At 44.3% G+C, this 15,536-nt stretch overlaps 1 protein-coding gene across 1 annotated transcript in view; it reads right to left on the bottom strand.

Annotated features, from left to right (window-relative positions):
* The window catches only part of MMP24 (matrix metallopeptidase 24), a 51,162-nt gene extending 36,035 nt beyond the window's left edge, over window positions 1-15,127 (bottom strand). Inside the window, exons 1-4 of the mRNA XM_035548288.2 lie at window positions 14,956-15,127; window positions 12,638-12,786; window positions 7,032-7,148; window positions 4,682-4,986 (exon numbers count right to left, since the gene is read on the bottom strand). Of these exons, the coding sequence (XP_035404181.1) occupies window positions 4,682-4,986; window positions 7,032-7,148; window positions 12,638-12,786; window positions 14,956-15,054 (670 nt within the window). The 5' untranslated portion in view covers window positions 15,055-15,127. The remainder of the gene's footprint in view (window positions 1-4,681; window positions 4,987-7,031; window positions 7,149-12,637; window positions 12,787-14,955) is intronic.
* Window positions 15,128-15,536: the final 409 nt, after the last annotated feature.

The raw sequence follows: 15,536 nt of genomic DNA, 5'->3' as shown, positions 1-15,536 counted from the left end.
AAGGAACCTGCAAAGATCAGAGTTCAACTGCCTGACCTCTTCAGGGCTAACCAAAAGTTAAAGCATAGTAATGAGGGCATTGTCCAAATGTCTCTTGAGCACTGACAGGCATGGGGTTCAACCACTTGGCTAGGAAGCCTCTTCCAGTCTTTGACCACTCAACACAGTCCAGAATATTTTCCCGATGCCCTGTCTGACCCTCCCCTGGCACAGCTTTGTGCCCTTCCCGCACATCCTGCCATCGGTCCCCAGGGGGCAGAGACCCGCACCTCCTCAGGAAGCTGCAGAGAGCAGCAAGGTCGCCTCTTGGCCTCCCTTCCTCCAGTCTGGACAACCCAGGTGCCCTCAGCCTCTCCTCACAGGACAGGCCTTCCAGCCCTTTTTCCAGATTTGTTGCCCTCCTCTGGATGCTTTCAAGGACCTTAATGTTCTTTTTATTCTGTGGAGTCCAGAGCTCCACACAATATTCCAGGTGAGGCCGCACCAATGCTAAAGGGAGAATCACATCTTTCAGCTGGCTAGCTACAGTGTGCTTAATGCATCCCAAAATGCAGTTTGCCCCCTTCGCTGCCAGGGCTCACTGCTGGCTCGTGCTGAGCTGCTGTCACCAGCACCCCCCGCTGCTGCTCCTCCTGCTGAGCTGCTCTCCAGCTATGCGTCTCCCAGTCTGTGCCAGTGTACTCTGAACACACTGGCATTGCAGATTAAATGCCAACTCAAAGCTATGCAGCCCCTCCCCAACAACAGGCAAAATTCTCCCTTACAGGCTGTAATACTCACTATCCATCAGCAAGATTCTCCTCCAAAATTAGCTACTCTGACCAGAACTTGTTCCTTGAGATCCTTGCTGAACATTTACATTCACCAGCGTTGATGGCTTTTGGCTGCCCTGAAAAATCTGCTGAACAAATGTGATGTCCAGATAGTGGCTTTAGGAGTGCTTGCTCTGCTGTCCAAAGAGCTGTTTACTGAAACAGTGCTAGTTCTTGTGTGGAATCACACAAGGAAAAGTCTGTCCAGTTCTCCTCCGTTGCTAACAGAAGCCTTTCTGGGAGCTGGATCAGGTCCTTCTCCTCCAGAATTTTTGCAATAGCTCCCACATTGATTTGTCACCAAATGAGACCCAGGAAATCTCATCTCTTGTATCAGTGCTGGCAGTGGCTTGTAAATGCTGACACTCGTCTGGCTTTTCTTCAGAAGGCTTTAACAGGAAGCTTTCCAAAGAAACCTCTGGAGGAACCCACTGGGATCCATAGGAACATGTTTATTGCAATGATTACAAAATCTGTTTACTTCCTGTTACCAAAGACCAGCATTTCCTGCCAATAGTTAGAGAGCGGTCACATCCAGTCTCGCTGAATATAAAACAGTGGTCATCCTACGCTTTCAAAGAGAACTTGACGCAGGTGCGAAGCTGTACAGCATGGGAGAATACCTGGAAGAAAGGATGCTGAAAGTGCATCCTGTGAACCGCAAAATGATCAAATGTGATGTGAAGTTGAGCTACACCACAGTGGCTCCAGGAATAACTTGTCAGCTGGGGTTGTTTACTGAGGAAGCTGAAGTGAGTGAACTTGGGCACATTCCCACCTGCATGCCACACAACAAGCAGATGATAGGGAGGATCTTATAATTCAACTCCAGGCTTGCTGAAAGAAGAAACTTCTGGTGATCCCTGGCAGGGCATTATTAACTCAGTACTTACCTTGCTTTACCATTAAAAAGCTTCTCTAAACTTCTTGCCTAAATCAACCCTGCTCCACTTCAAGCCTTCAGCCACTGTTTCAGAGTATTTCCTGACCAGGACAGTGCTTGGTACATATAAGCTTTGGAATGAAATCCAGACTGCACAGAAAAACTGCCAGCGGTATCACCACTGCAGATGGGACAACCCCAGTAATGCTCACTCTCCTCACGGGTGGCAACAGCAGAGATGGTGCCATTAGCACAGCTGATAAAACACAGGCACTGCCATTTACAGTGATGGTGACAAAAGCACGTTTTGTCACTACAAACTGAGGATCTAATCGCTATATACAGCTATACAGCTTTATCTATATCGCTATAGAGCTAACAGCTGCAACAGGTTGGCGGATGCCTCACATTTAGGGGTATGGTGTTGACACATGCACAAACAGCAATGATCTTTTAAAAGACCATGAATAAGATTTGCTAGGGATTATTTATGGTGCTATTTATAACGTTAATCTGGGGATTAAAAGTGACTTCCTGTAATCAACCTCGATTAAACAAATGTTTGAGTTCTTAGAGAGATATAAGAGCAGTCATGGTTAATGTGGATATTTAAACTGACAGAACTTATTTTCAGACACTTGATAGGATATATTTTCAAGCTATTCTTGGAAATATATACATACATATTATTAATAGTTTAATATAAAGGCTAGGAAATACTTGATTTAGTCCAGTTAATGGACCATGCACACTTGATCCAAGTTAGGTAAGATACTGAGACAGCCAAGGGAGAGATCACAGCATAGCCAAATCCGCTTACCCTCTTTTGGGCACAGGCTTTTCTGCCTACACTGGACAACATATGGCAGCAGCTGTGAGTCTTGAGACAGGTAGTTTAAAGTATACTCATCTGTTTCTACAGCTTATTACAAGTAAAAAATGGTCCAGGACTTGCAGGAAGCATAGCAAAGTCACCTTTTATGTGCCTTCTGGAAATACAAGCAACAGGGACACTGAGGCTACCTTCATGAACAGGTAACTCAGTGACCAAATGCTCTAAGCAGCCAACAGGGGTCACCTGGCCCATGAGCAACATACACAATGTACCGTTAAATGACAATGAATCCCAAAAGGCTTCAACTGCCTCCAAGTGCCCATAGACTGAAGTCTAATAAACTGCAGCCCTTGCTGCTGCAAGTCTGGGACAGACTAGGGGCTGAGTGCTGCTTTCATTTCTATTCAGAAGCACTTTTTGGGAAAAAAAACTGAGATATTGCCTCCTACTTTGACCATACCAATTGCTCCTCATCGTGTTGTTGTGTAGCTGATTTATCTCCAAATGTAAAACCACACCTTCTCTCTCAGTTGCATCCTGTTTGCTATAACACAGAATCACCAGAATGGTTTGAATTGGAAGGGACCTTAAAGATCACCTAGTTCCAAAGCCCCTGCCACGGAGAGGGACACCTGCCCATCACTTCTCTGGTTTGCTTTGGTCCTTCTGAATTCCAATATTCTGCCTCATGCTTGTAGCTGCTCCCATTGACACTCATCTGAAAACTTAACAAATGAATTCTGCACCCCTTGATCCAAGATAATAAGGACTGCTCCATGAGTTTAATTTCCTACCTAGTTTTACACATTCTCATCATAATATTAACAATTAACTTCCATAGCTTGCCTATGGGATTGTCAGAGAACGTAGTAGTATTAACAAGATAAACCAGCAATCATTAATTGAAAGTACTACGCTAAGTACTGGCTAATAGAACGGTATGCATGAGTGGAACTATAATTAAAGTTCAATAAAAAGGAAACTTTGCATTCACTTTGAAAACCTATACAGGATTATTCTTCAGAGTAGAAGATACAGATGTGCTGGTGCATGTGCCCCTATTACCACAGTCACAACCAACAGGGTGTTTTTTACAAAACCAGAAACTTCTATAGGATAGATTGCATTCTCCATGTACAAATCAGAGAAAGCTGTTTTCCCAATAGGATCTGTTCAAACCATTCTTCATTTTTTTCTGACTGGATGAGACTTCACATGAAATATTTCACTTTTATCCACACAATTGGCACTGCTGGCAAAGACTCCAAAATAGTTCTTCTGTGGGGAGACAGTTGCATCCAATTATGAATTTACTGAAACTCTTCAGATGTCACAACACAGAAAGATGTAGACCAACAAAAGCAAACCTTCAAGTCATACTGGTTTATAACAAAATTATATGGACTAAATAAGAGCTCTCATCAGCCAAATATTCAATTTGGTTTTCCAATATTTGGAATTCAATTTGGTTTTCCAACATCTGGTTTTCCAATTTAAAACTTTTACAAGTCACCACTATCCTCAAAGATTTTAAAATAAATCTGAAAGTGCTCACTGTCATTTGAGAGTAAGACAAAGCCAGAAAGACACAGAAGCTCTACATTGCTTAGTATCACAAAAGCAGTTCTCCTAATCATCAGTCCTCCTTCAGAAATCAGCCAGCCCCATCCTCTGATGGGAAGAATTATGACCACACTCAGTTCACGGGAAAATAAATACAGATTTAAACTATTTGAAATACAAATGCCTTCACTCGTTCAATTTTCTATTCACCACTACAAATGGCTCTATTTACTCATGCTAATAATTCCACAAGACAGAGTTTAAGCTTCAACACCCTCTTGTTCATCTTGACCCTCTAGAGACATTGCTTTCTGCAGCAACAGTGGTCCAAATCTCAAAATATGTACAAAGCCACTAGATACACAGTTCTGTTTATTCCTCAGCATTCGCACATGTGCACAGAGGCATGCAGAGTCACAAACCTAGTAACGAAATGTTTTATCCATTTAAGACAGAATACATGTTTTAGAAAGCATTTGAACCATTGTATGGGAGGGGAAGGCTCTGCTAACCACTTTCCAGTTAAAAGCCTGTCAACGTGTCTACATTCAACTTACTCTTATTCTAAAAAATGATTCGCACCCTTACCATCGTGATTAGAATTTCCCAGGGTCCACGGCTCATCTGAATCGAAGTGAGTATCTCCTCCTATTCCTGGTCCAGGAAAGTATGCATGAGCTAGGAATCCACCTTCTCCATCAAATGGAGAACTGTCTCCATGGAAACCAGAAGCAAAAAATATCATAATATCTGCCTCCTTCCTGTCATTTTTAATTTCATGGTAAGGGACCTCTTCAAAGGTAAGTGGTGTCACTCTCTGCCAAACATCAAATGCCTGACGAATGGCTCTCCTTGTATCAAGCTCTCCGACCTTGGGGGTATAGTTGTGTACACTGTGTGAATGAGAGAGAAGGGTTGTTTAAAGGTGCAGATTCCATTCAAGACTTCTTATTATAACTCCAGTACATAGCCACCTCTACAAAGTTTCCATTTCTGAAATGTATTTATTTTTTGCAGACTCTACTTTGTGCATGCAAAGTTTTGCTGTTACAAATAAAGCTACCAACAAACAACAGCCTTGATCCAGAGAGTACATTTATTAGTAAAAATAATCCCAATACTTTGGTTCATCTCATATCGCTTCCTGAAAACCTGGTGACCTTCCAAATCCTCATGTATAGAGTTAGTTTAAAGAATGTAAATTATTCCAGATTTTGTGTGAAAATATCACACTAAAATGGAATCCGGTGTATGAAAACACCTGGCTACTAAAATTATTTTTGAGAAATAAACTTTTCAGTAAATTATACAACTTTACGTAGGTGAGCAGCTTCATTCTCAGAAGTCCTTGAATATTTAAGAGCTCATCAGATTGATAGGCCAATATTGTACATGTCAGTCCATCACGGATTTTGAGAAATAGCTTAACTACACATAAATTTCCCATAATGGTAAACTTTAGGTTAAAAGAATACTGATTTTTTTTTTATTGTGGATATATAACAGACTCAAGACCTACTAAACTTAGCTCGAGGAATATGAAACATCTATGTTACAGAAACAGCTTTCAGCCTTTAATGAAACTTAGCTCAATGTAATATAATGATGAGAGATGAAATATCCTGTATTATATTTAGTGGTAAAATGATATATCCATCACTGGAAAGTCACTCTACAAATATTGAAACTGGAAAGTTAAACAGCTAACAGCTTGACAATGGCAAGAGTGAAGCCAATATGCTGTGGTTTTGTACGCACATTAAGTTATGTTTTACACATATGATTATATACTAGCTTTCCCTAAGGTCCAGAAAAGGTCAGAAGCAAGATCTGACTCTTACATTTTCACATATAGAGGGTAAGCCTTTGTAATCTCAGTTAAAGGAGTAAATTGGTGCAAGCTTTGAACTAGTCCCCAGAATGAGTCCCTCCTACCAGTCTCAGTACTACCTCACTGCTCCCTCAGAGCTCTCAGCAGAAGTAATGGAGTGTCCCAGACCCTAATTCTCCTTCCCTTTACACTGTATCTCTCCCCACACAGTTGGGCATATTCCCTATGTTGGTCACTCAGATTTCTCTCTCTTCATAACAGACTTCTTTCTTTCTATCTAAGCCTTACTTACCCGTATCTTCTCCTTACTGTCTACATTCCTAAGCTTCACTCCTCTGCAATGCCCCATTCTCCTCTCCAAAATTTAGAAGGCTATTCTTCAGAGACTCTCATCAAGAGGGGTTTTTTAATTTATTTTCAATTAACATCCTTAGTGTCAAACTTTCATTGGCATCATTGCTTTTCAAAACCTAAGGACCTAAATGATTCTAACACAAAGGCCTCTCTGGAAAACAATCGTCAGTATGCAACACTCATTTTACACTAGTAGGTCACTTCAGCATGTTGCCTTGGCAGGTCTAAGCCAGGATAAAAGCAAGTGTTTTACTACAGCACTATAAGGAAAAACTCTGCAAAAATAAACAAACAGTAAAATGTTGCAAATCAGTGGAGGAACAAAGCAACACTCCATTAGACAATGATGTTCCTTCTGCTTTAAGGGTACTATTTGTTAAAGAGGACACGAGATTTAAGGGTTAGAGTCCTGCTGTCTCCATCTGTAGTTCTAGTTGCAAGGGTTAGATTTGATTAGCATTTAGATTTCTCAGGGAACAGAAAGGGGCTTAGTAGGATTTTCCTGCCAAAATTACACAACTGATGGTTGGGATTTAGGTCTCTTTATTGACCAGTTATTTCCCAATGAAGAATACTCCTCAGTTACTCCAGGGATCTGAAAATATACCACTCCACCATATCCTAAAGTCTGAAAGCCTTAACTGGGCTTCATAAGGAAAACCCACTTTTTAAAGCTAACTAAAAAATTTGCATACTGAACAAATACAGAACATTTCCCCCTCAAAACTAAAAGTGTTAGGGAGTATACTATACCTGTAGGTTATATGCTTCTGCCTCCATTTTTGTCCAGTTAGCGCGTAACGCTTTTTCCTCCGGCTATGGCCTAGGTGCGGATGATCTGGAACTCCACATCGAGGCTTCTTCATCCACCTATGGAGGAAAAGAGTGAAAAAGAAAGCTAATGAGTTTAGAAAAGAAATTAAATATAACGCAGTGTGATCAGAAGACCTCCTAGGGATGAGAGATGACCAACACAGACACCAAGAAGGGCTCCACCTCTGTTGACATTCCATGCACCTCTGCACACAAAAAAGGCTTCATTTTTTCCATTTGGAAACACAGATACTGGGCCAGGTAGCCCTTATTGACGAAAGCTTAATGATGATAATGCCAAAAGAGACACAGACCCAAACTGCACATACATATACTCTGGGATCAAATCTTCTTATCACTTACTCTTGTTCCTATGCTTGTAAAAACAAAACAAAACAAAACCTTCCAAGCCAGAATTCACTAGATAAGATTGAATGAAAGCAACACAACCCTCCAACCTAAATGGATATGACTTTCTATAACCACCAGAACAGGTAACTGCAATCTGTGAGTCACAGTCACCAAATTCTGTCAGATTCTCCCCATACCCCTTGACTCTTTTGATCTTACTCATGATGTAGGACACTCTTGCTTCTACGGCCATGTAAACTGGGAGAGCAAAGGATGCTGTCCCTTGCAGAGGGATCCATGCACTGTTATTGGAGAAGTCAGGTCTGTAGGGACAGATTGTACTGGACTTGACAAGAACCCAAGCTTTGTATTATGAAGCTAGTGCTCATCTTCCCCACTTCCTTCACCTTACATTTATTGGTACAGTATGCCCACACATCTACCGCCACCTTCAAAGAAAAGTGGTACATTTGAGATTTGCATTTACAAAAGCCATATTAACTCAATCTCAAAACACTGTTTTTCCAAACATCCTTTACTTGTGCTCTTTTGTGTTGTTTCTACCTAGATATTTCCCAGTTTCCTAAGTATCTTCTGAGTATTTTTTTTAATTCCAGTCATATGATAATTGTACAGAGTTTTTAGCATAACCTTACAAAAACCTAATTCACATTGCAGTTTGCGTCTCTTGAGCTTCATGAGAACTCATGAATTATCTTCCATTTTATCTTTACGAGTATCACCTAGAAGACAGAGACAGGCTGCAATATCAGTACTCTGGGCTTTAAGGACTTCTTGAGCCAAAGCTTCCATGGCATCAGCATTTTTTGAGCTGTCCCTACTTTCCATATGCACAGCTGCCTAATTCCTCTTTCAAACCCATTATACTTGTTCCAGACCTCAACTACAGAATGTCTGAAATAGGTCTAGTACAAAAAGCCTGATTACCTGGTATCTTGGTTTTGGCTGGGATAGAGTTAATTTTCTTCGCAGAGTCTTGTATGATGCTTTATTTTGATTTTTTTTAAATGAAAATAGTGGTGATAACACACCAATGTTTTAGTTCATCTTCTTGTGCTACCCTGCCAGCGAGGACATTGGGGGTGCACAAGAAGCAGGGGGAGACATAGCCAGGACAGCTGAGCCAAACTAGCCAAAGGACATTCTGTGCCATATAACGTCACAGTCAGCAAGAAAAGCTAAGGAGAAAAAGGAAGAGAGGGGAACATTCTGAGTGGTGTTTATATTCCCAAGAAACCCTGCTTTCCCAGCAATGGCTGAATTCCTTGTTTTGCTTTCCTTGTGTGCAGCTTCTGCTTTAACTAGTAAACTGTCTTTATTTCAGCCCACCAGGTCTAACACTTTCACCCTTTTGACTCTCTTCCCCATCCCATGGGGATACGAGTGGCTCTGTGGTGCTTATAGCTGCCTGCCACATTACACCACAACACCCGCTTACAGCTAGGCAATACCCAGGCCGTCAATAGCCTGTACTAATGTCAAGCTGAGAAGGTTTATCTGGACTGGTTTCCTAGTTCAACTTCCTTTCCAGACACATGGGCCCTAGTCTAATCACAAGGACTATGGTACAATTCCAGCTCTCTCTTCTCCTTTTCTCAGCAGGGCAGATTGATGTCAAAATAATCACAGAGCTGTAACTTGCAGCCACTGATCTTCTTACATGCAGCTTTTTGCCAGCTGCACTCTACTGAGCACTTTGGATAGCTCTGTCTTTGTTCCAGGGGATTTATAAAAACACATCAGAAATAACAACAAAAGGCAATTACTTGAGGCAGGATTCAAACAGATAAATCACCACTGAAAAAAATTTTATTTTCAGTAGGGGCGCCAATAGCATTGGACCCTCAAAAGTTTGTGTGGCATTGTTTAGTGCTATTAGACTATTGCATTCCTCCAGCTACTTGGCATGCAGAAAAATAGGTAATTTCCAACAGCAGTGACATCCAGTTCTTGACCAGACACAGCTGCTTCCCCCAGTCAGGCTCCAAGTCCTCCACAAGACTCCTAAACAGAGGAAGCTAAGTTGCCTACCATTGAGCTGGTAGGAGTTGTATCTTTAAAATCCCTGAGTTAAGAAACACAATTAGACAGCTGTATCTTGCAACCTGAGGTGGGCAACAGGCTCAAGACTTTGCAAAGACACACAAGGCGCCTTGTCGTGTTAAGGGGTGTAGCCAATTAACCGTTATGGGTCTGGTCGGATTCAGGGTACTGAACTATCACAGTCATGGATCCTCCAACAACTTAACACGCCCTTACTCTAGTTGCATTCAATAAGAACTATTACGGCTAGGAATAATGTAATTAAGTGCAATTTATTACAGCAACAGGTACACAGGTTCTTTGGATTGCTGGTGATAATTTATTGTCTGCAAAAGCAAGCTAGCATGCATGAAATACACAGGTACACAGCCTGGCTATGAAGGCGTTAAAAGGCACAAAGACTCTAGAGATTATTCAAGTGTTCGAATCTCACCCAAAGGCATCCCTCTGGGGGGAGGGGGAGAGAGGCTCAGCCCATAGACTGCTCCAGAAGTCAGGATGGTATCTTCCTTCATGATGGTATCTTCCCTAACGTCCCCTCTCTCTTAAGCCAATTTATATTATTTTCTATCCTTAAGGTGGAGCTTGAGTGACTGTAGTCAAGCATATCTTTATTGTGATTGGTGAAAAGTTTTCTTGCCTTTGTTTAAAGGTATAGGCTCTGAGAAATTCAGAGCACATGCTCAGTGAGGGGTGGTCGCACCTTGGAGGAGGGTAGCTTTTGGGATGGAGGTGTGTTTTGGTATTACAATGATATTATAATGAGCAAAAGTGCACTAGAGTACAGCATTTTGTCAAAAACATGACAGGTTGTTGGCTAAGAGAGGCAAATGTGCAGTTTATCAGTTTCGGTGTGCACAAGAACAATCGAGTCCCCCTCTTGTCACAGAGCCTAGCCATAGTGTCTCCGCTCCACTCTACACTCTGCATTGTTTGTTAGAGTTAGCACACCACATTGCCCTGGTGTGGTAACATCTAAGGTTAAAAGCCTAGGGAACACTCAGGGCATGCAGCTGCACCCTGTCCTGAAAACCTCTTCAATGCTGTACCTTTCTTTAAAATGTGAATAGTAGTTTAATTTTCCTAGTTACTTTAGGCAATCACTCCACACACCTCCAACACAAGACTACTTCCTGGTTCTCCTCAGGTCTATGCGATTATGACAAACATAACAGTGAGCACTTCTGTTAGGCACTAGCATGCCTTCTCTCCCTTCACACTCCCAGGATTATATCTTTGCTTAGCTGTTAAGTCAAATTACTATTCAACCCACTAACTGCAGGTAGACACAAAGTTTGCTGAGGTGATGTTGAATGTGGAGTAGGAGGAGGCTGTTCTAGGTATTCTCTATTACTCTTTTTACAGGAAATCACATATCCTCAACCTGTTTTCTCAAGACAGTCCCCTTTGTCCCTCTGCTGAGCCCAACCTTCCCTACAGGTACCAGTAAGCAACATCAGCAATGGTGGTGTTCCTTCCCATTTCACACTCCCACTGTCAGTGCTTGCATGGTAGCTTCCACACACTTGGATACCACTTGTACGAAAGCCCGAGCTCAGGGTTTGGGTATGTGTGGGGAAGGAGATAAAGCAAATTAGGCTTCTACATTAAGTGTGAACAGGAGATGTAGAATTTGTTGCCTAATAAGGAAGCCACAGAAACTAATAACTTTGCACAGACCGATTGCACATTGAAGCTTTAAAGGCAGGGAGTTCACAACACTGACAGAAGTGACAGGAAAATTCATAGTTGGAATCTCCAAACCCATAACATGAACTGAAATAACAACTTAGCAAATGCCTGAGTAACTTGGAGCTCTTAGAGCCAGTCTGCCTTGCCATTTCTTCTCGCTTTCCTCAGCTTCAGGACCCAGGACAGAGGGAAAGTTTTCGCCACAGTATCTGAGAAAGTGACAGAGCCCAACAAGGCCCATGTAGATGCTCCTCTCCACCCAAAATACAGGCTCAATGCTAGCAGCAATTACAACTTTGTTTTCTTTTAATCTGACTTCTAAGCAGGTACTCCTGCTCATCCTGGCCATACAACATATGGACTTATTGATTCAGGACAGGTGGAGGTACAGTAACAGCAAAATCCTGCAAAGCACACAGGCATTTGGTTTCAAGCATTTGTAGACCTCGGCTTCAGAAGGTGGAACATTTGGTGTTTTCACCATCAGCCATTGGATCGCCATCCACTGAGCAAAACCTGCCTGGACATACACATGGTAAAACAGAGGCATCACCTTCTTTTCCACCAGAAAAATACTCTTACTTACTAAAGCCCCCAACAGAGCCTAAGTTCTATTCTTTTTTGCTCACCATGAGATGCCTCTCCTCCCCAGAAAGCATTACTAAGACCTTATCTGCAGTCTGCTACAGTCAACAGATGCTCTTCTAGTCTAGACCAACAGCAGACATTCAGTCAATACAGGATATTCAGGCAACAGCAACAAACACCACTTCTGCACTACATCTAGCAGTGTGCACTGAACAGCAGACTAAAGGCAACAGCCTTCAAGGAACAGACTCCCTCCAGCTTAGGCACTTTAGGCCTATGCTTCTGTGCTATTAAGAAACTGATCACAAGCAACAAATAACATACAGCAGATAACATCTAATGTCCAGCAAATATCAACTATTCAACAGCTGAGTAGTCTTGACTGTCCTCATTAGACTGCTGCAACTCTCTTCAACTCAGAACTGCAGCTCTCCACACGCAGCATCTATGCAGATCCACAACTCCGATTAAGAAATACTACATCAGAAATCATTTCTGGAGTCAGATTTTTACCTAAGTCCAGACAGAGACAGCAATAAATAAAACCCTTGATGTTCACTGCCTTCAGAAACTCACAGTATTCATGTTTCACCTTTGCACTAGCAACAGGAATGACATTTAACAAGAGCTTCTCACACTTGCAAACAGTGTACTGTTGACAATAATATCGAGATGGAGTTGTCCACATGTGTTCATTAGGGATGCCTTTTCACAAACATCGAGACTTCTCTGACTGGGCTGAGACAGTGAAATCTATCCCTTTTGAGGACTTCTGGCTCCTGGAATAACTACCCAGGTAATAGACAAGGCTTTGAGAATGGAAAGACAAAATTAGTCTAGGATAATCTTACTCAAGAGTTGTCTGGTCCAAAACTCCTGTTACTGGGATCCCATAGAATTGTTGCATAGTGGCCACTGCAGACTGCACAGCTTTTCCTGCCTGCAAGGCGGACATTTGGCTGTCAGATGGAAGCAAGTAGCCATAAGTTTTTAACCAACCCTGAAAAAGAAAGAAACAGATCGTAAGTTTCTGCCATATTAAGCTTTCAACTTCACAGATCACAACATTTCTTCAAAAGAAAGGTGACAAACTAGCCCATGAAATTTAACCACCTCTCTTTATCAGTTAGGTTTGGTAACACTGGCTGAACTCCAGGAAGACCCAGCATAATATCCACTGTCCTAACTGGAGGATACAGGCCTGCTGATTAAAAATGGCCAGCATCCCCACTGAATATAACTGGGGCAGACATAGGTCTTTGGTACAACAGAAATGCCAAAGAACCTCCATTCTTTGCGCAGGCTGAGCTCCTCTCTTGTTCCTCCTGTGCACCCTATCCCCAGGCCATCACAAGGTTTCTCAGCCCCCACAGCAATACACTCCAAATAACCCACTGCCCACCTACTGCTGCTTCTGGACCATCGCTCCAAGCAGACAGCTTAACAGGCCTAGGTAATTCCCCAGAAACAAAAGTTCAGGTTTATGCTTGCACTAGACACAGAAGTATTTCTTTCAAAAACAAACTCAAAGTTTACATAGACCCTTGCTAGGTGGACTTTTCCTTTAATACCAGATATCTAGCAAGTTTTCAGATCAGAAAAACAGCCAGTTCTCCTAAAGGAGCTTTGTTTCCCCCCACCCTCCCCAAAACACAGCTTTAGATAAAACCATGTCAAACTTACAGGCCAAGGACTGCATTTTCAAAAACAGCCAAGTAATTCATGACTTTCTTTTGAGTCATTTTAATACCATGAGAAAAAGGAACATTAATTCACTGTTAAGCGCAAAGACCAAAAAATACCAACCCCTAAATGTAGACTTGCTTTCATGGTAACTTTTAATTCACCTACCCCTGAGCCTTTTTTTTTTTTTTTCCTGGCCAGTACCCAGCAGAAATTAACATAATACAGCTGACAATCTCCCCAAGCACTGTAAAGAAACCTGGGGTACTTATCATCAAACAGAAAAACATCCAACTGCTTTGGTGTTCTACTACAGGCACAATGCGTTCCATATTCCAAAGACAAATTTATAAAATCTTTATAAAACCCATTTGTCCGATTCAATGCTTACTATTTAGACCATGATTACTACAAGATCTACAGATAACCCATAAGCTTTTACCAGCCACCAGAACAATCCATCCCACCCACAGGATGCTGTCATCAACACACAAGTGCTAAAAAGCCTGCTCGCTCAGACCAGGCTCGCACACTGTCCCTTAGCCTAACGCAGCAGTGGGAAAAAGGGGCTAAAGCAAGAAGGAGCACAAGAGAGAGGACAATTCCTATTTCTTTGAAACAGCATGAAGATATCAAACTCCACATGGGAGAGAGAAAGGCTTTGCTTCCAAAGCTTGAAAAGAAGAGTAACGGCACAGGGCTAGCCATGCCAAATCTCGCAAAGTAAATGGACAGGCAGCACTAGCCAACAGAAGCATCAGCAACAGCCCAAGCTGCAAAACTGCTGGGAGCACAGACTACGTCCGTCTTGGCAACTAAAGTTCTAAAGCCGGCCTCTAACCAACACAGCATACTGGCACACACAGACCATCAGTCTGACCAAAGCAAGCTGTCCTTGAGCAGCACGGGTGGAGCACGTGAACCAAAGCAGCCCCGAGCAGTGCTACCCCCGGGGATCCCTCTCCTTCCCAGCCAGGCTCCAACACGGTGGGGGGTGAGGGAAAGGGCCACAACACGACTCCTGCGCGGACACCAGGAAGGTCCTCCCGGGAGACCGATGCTCGAGAGCACGAAGAAGAGGCACAGCTATCTTCGCGGGCCGGTTCTCCCCAAAGAACTGAATGCGCGCAGAAGAGCTCGGGTGCAGGCAGAGAAGCTGCCAGGGACCGACACTGCGCGCCTGAGTGCGGTTCGGCTGCAGCAACCGAAAGCGGCTACTTGGGAGAGCAGCCGGACAAGGGCCTAGAAAAGACACCGGGATGCTCCGGGCGGGCCAGCAGCGCCCAGGCGCAGCGACGTGGCTGAAGCCGGGCGCAGCGGGGCCGGGCAGCCGCCGCCCCGCTCCCCAGCCCACCCCCGGGCCGCTCCGCTCCCAGCCGCGGCACGACCGGCCCCAGAGCCGCCTCGCCTCGCCCCGCTCCCCTCAGCACCGCACCGCACCCCACCCCACCCCGGCCCGGCCCGGCCCCGGCGCCCTGACACCCACTCGGCCAGTGCTGGTGTCGGCGGCGGCGCGGAGCAGGGCGCAGAGCAGCGGCAGCAGGGAGCCCGCCGCAGCCAGGCCCCGGCACCGCCTCGGCGCCATGGCAGCGCGGCGGGCCTCCGGCCAGCGCTCCGGCCCGGCGGCTCGGGCTGCGGCTGCGCGGGGAGGCCGGAACTGAAAGGCGGCGGCCGGGGCTACGCCTCTTCCTCCGCTGGGACGGGGCAGGCGGCGGGGCTGCCGCTGGGCCACCGGCCGATTGGGATCCTCCGGGTCTCGGCACCCGTCCCGCTGCCGGCAGGCAGGGGAGGGTGCAGAGGAGCTGGGGGCCGCTGTGTGTTCCTCTGCAGCACCAAAGCTGCTGCAGGAGGAGTCAGGTCTTTCTGTGCCGACTTCTCACCGAACGGGCTTGTTTCCCGTTGTTAAGAGATCCTAGTAGCGGGTGGACTCCCCAGGGACATGTGGAGTAGCCAAGGCTGCCTATTGTGTCCTTTCTTTGGCCACAGTCTGAAGACCTTCAGTAGATGGGTGTAGAAGACCCAGGTGCAGGAGGCCAGCTGCATGCGTCAGTTAGAGCGAGCCTGAGG

The sequence above is a fragment of the Cygnus atratus genome, chromosome 16 (assembly GCF_013377495.2).
Source record: "Cygnus atratus isolate AKBS03 ecotype Queensland, Australia chromosome 16, CAtr_DNAZoo_HiC_assembly, whole genome shotgun sequence".
NCBI classification, from domain to species: domain Eukaryota; kingdom Metazoa; phylum Chordata; class Aves; order Anseriformes; family Anatidae; genus Cygnus; species Cygnus atratus.
This window is presented reverse-complemented; position numbering and strand designations above follow the sequence as displayed.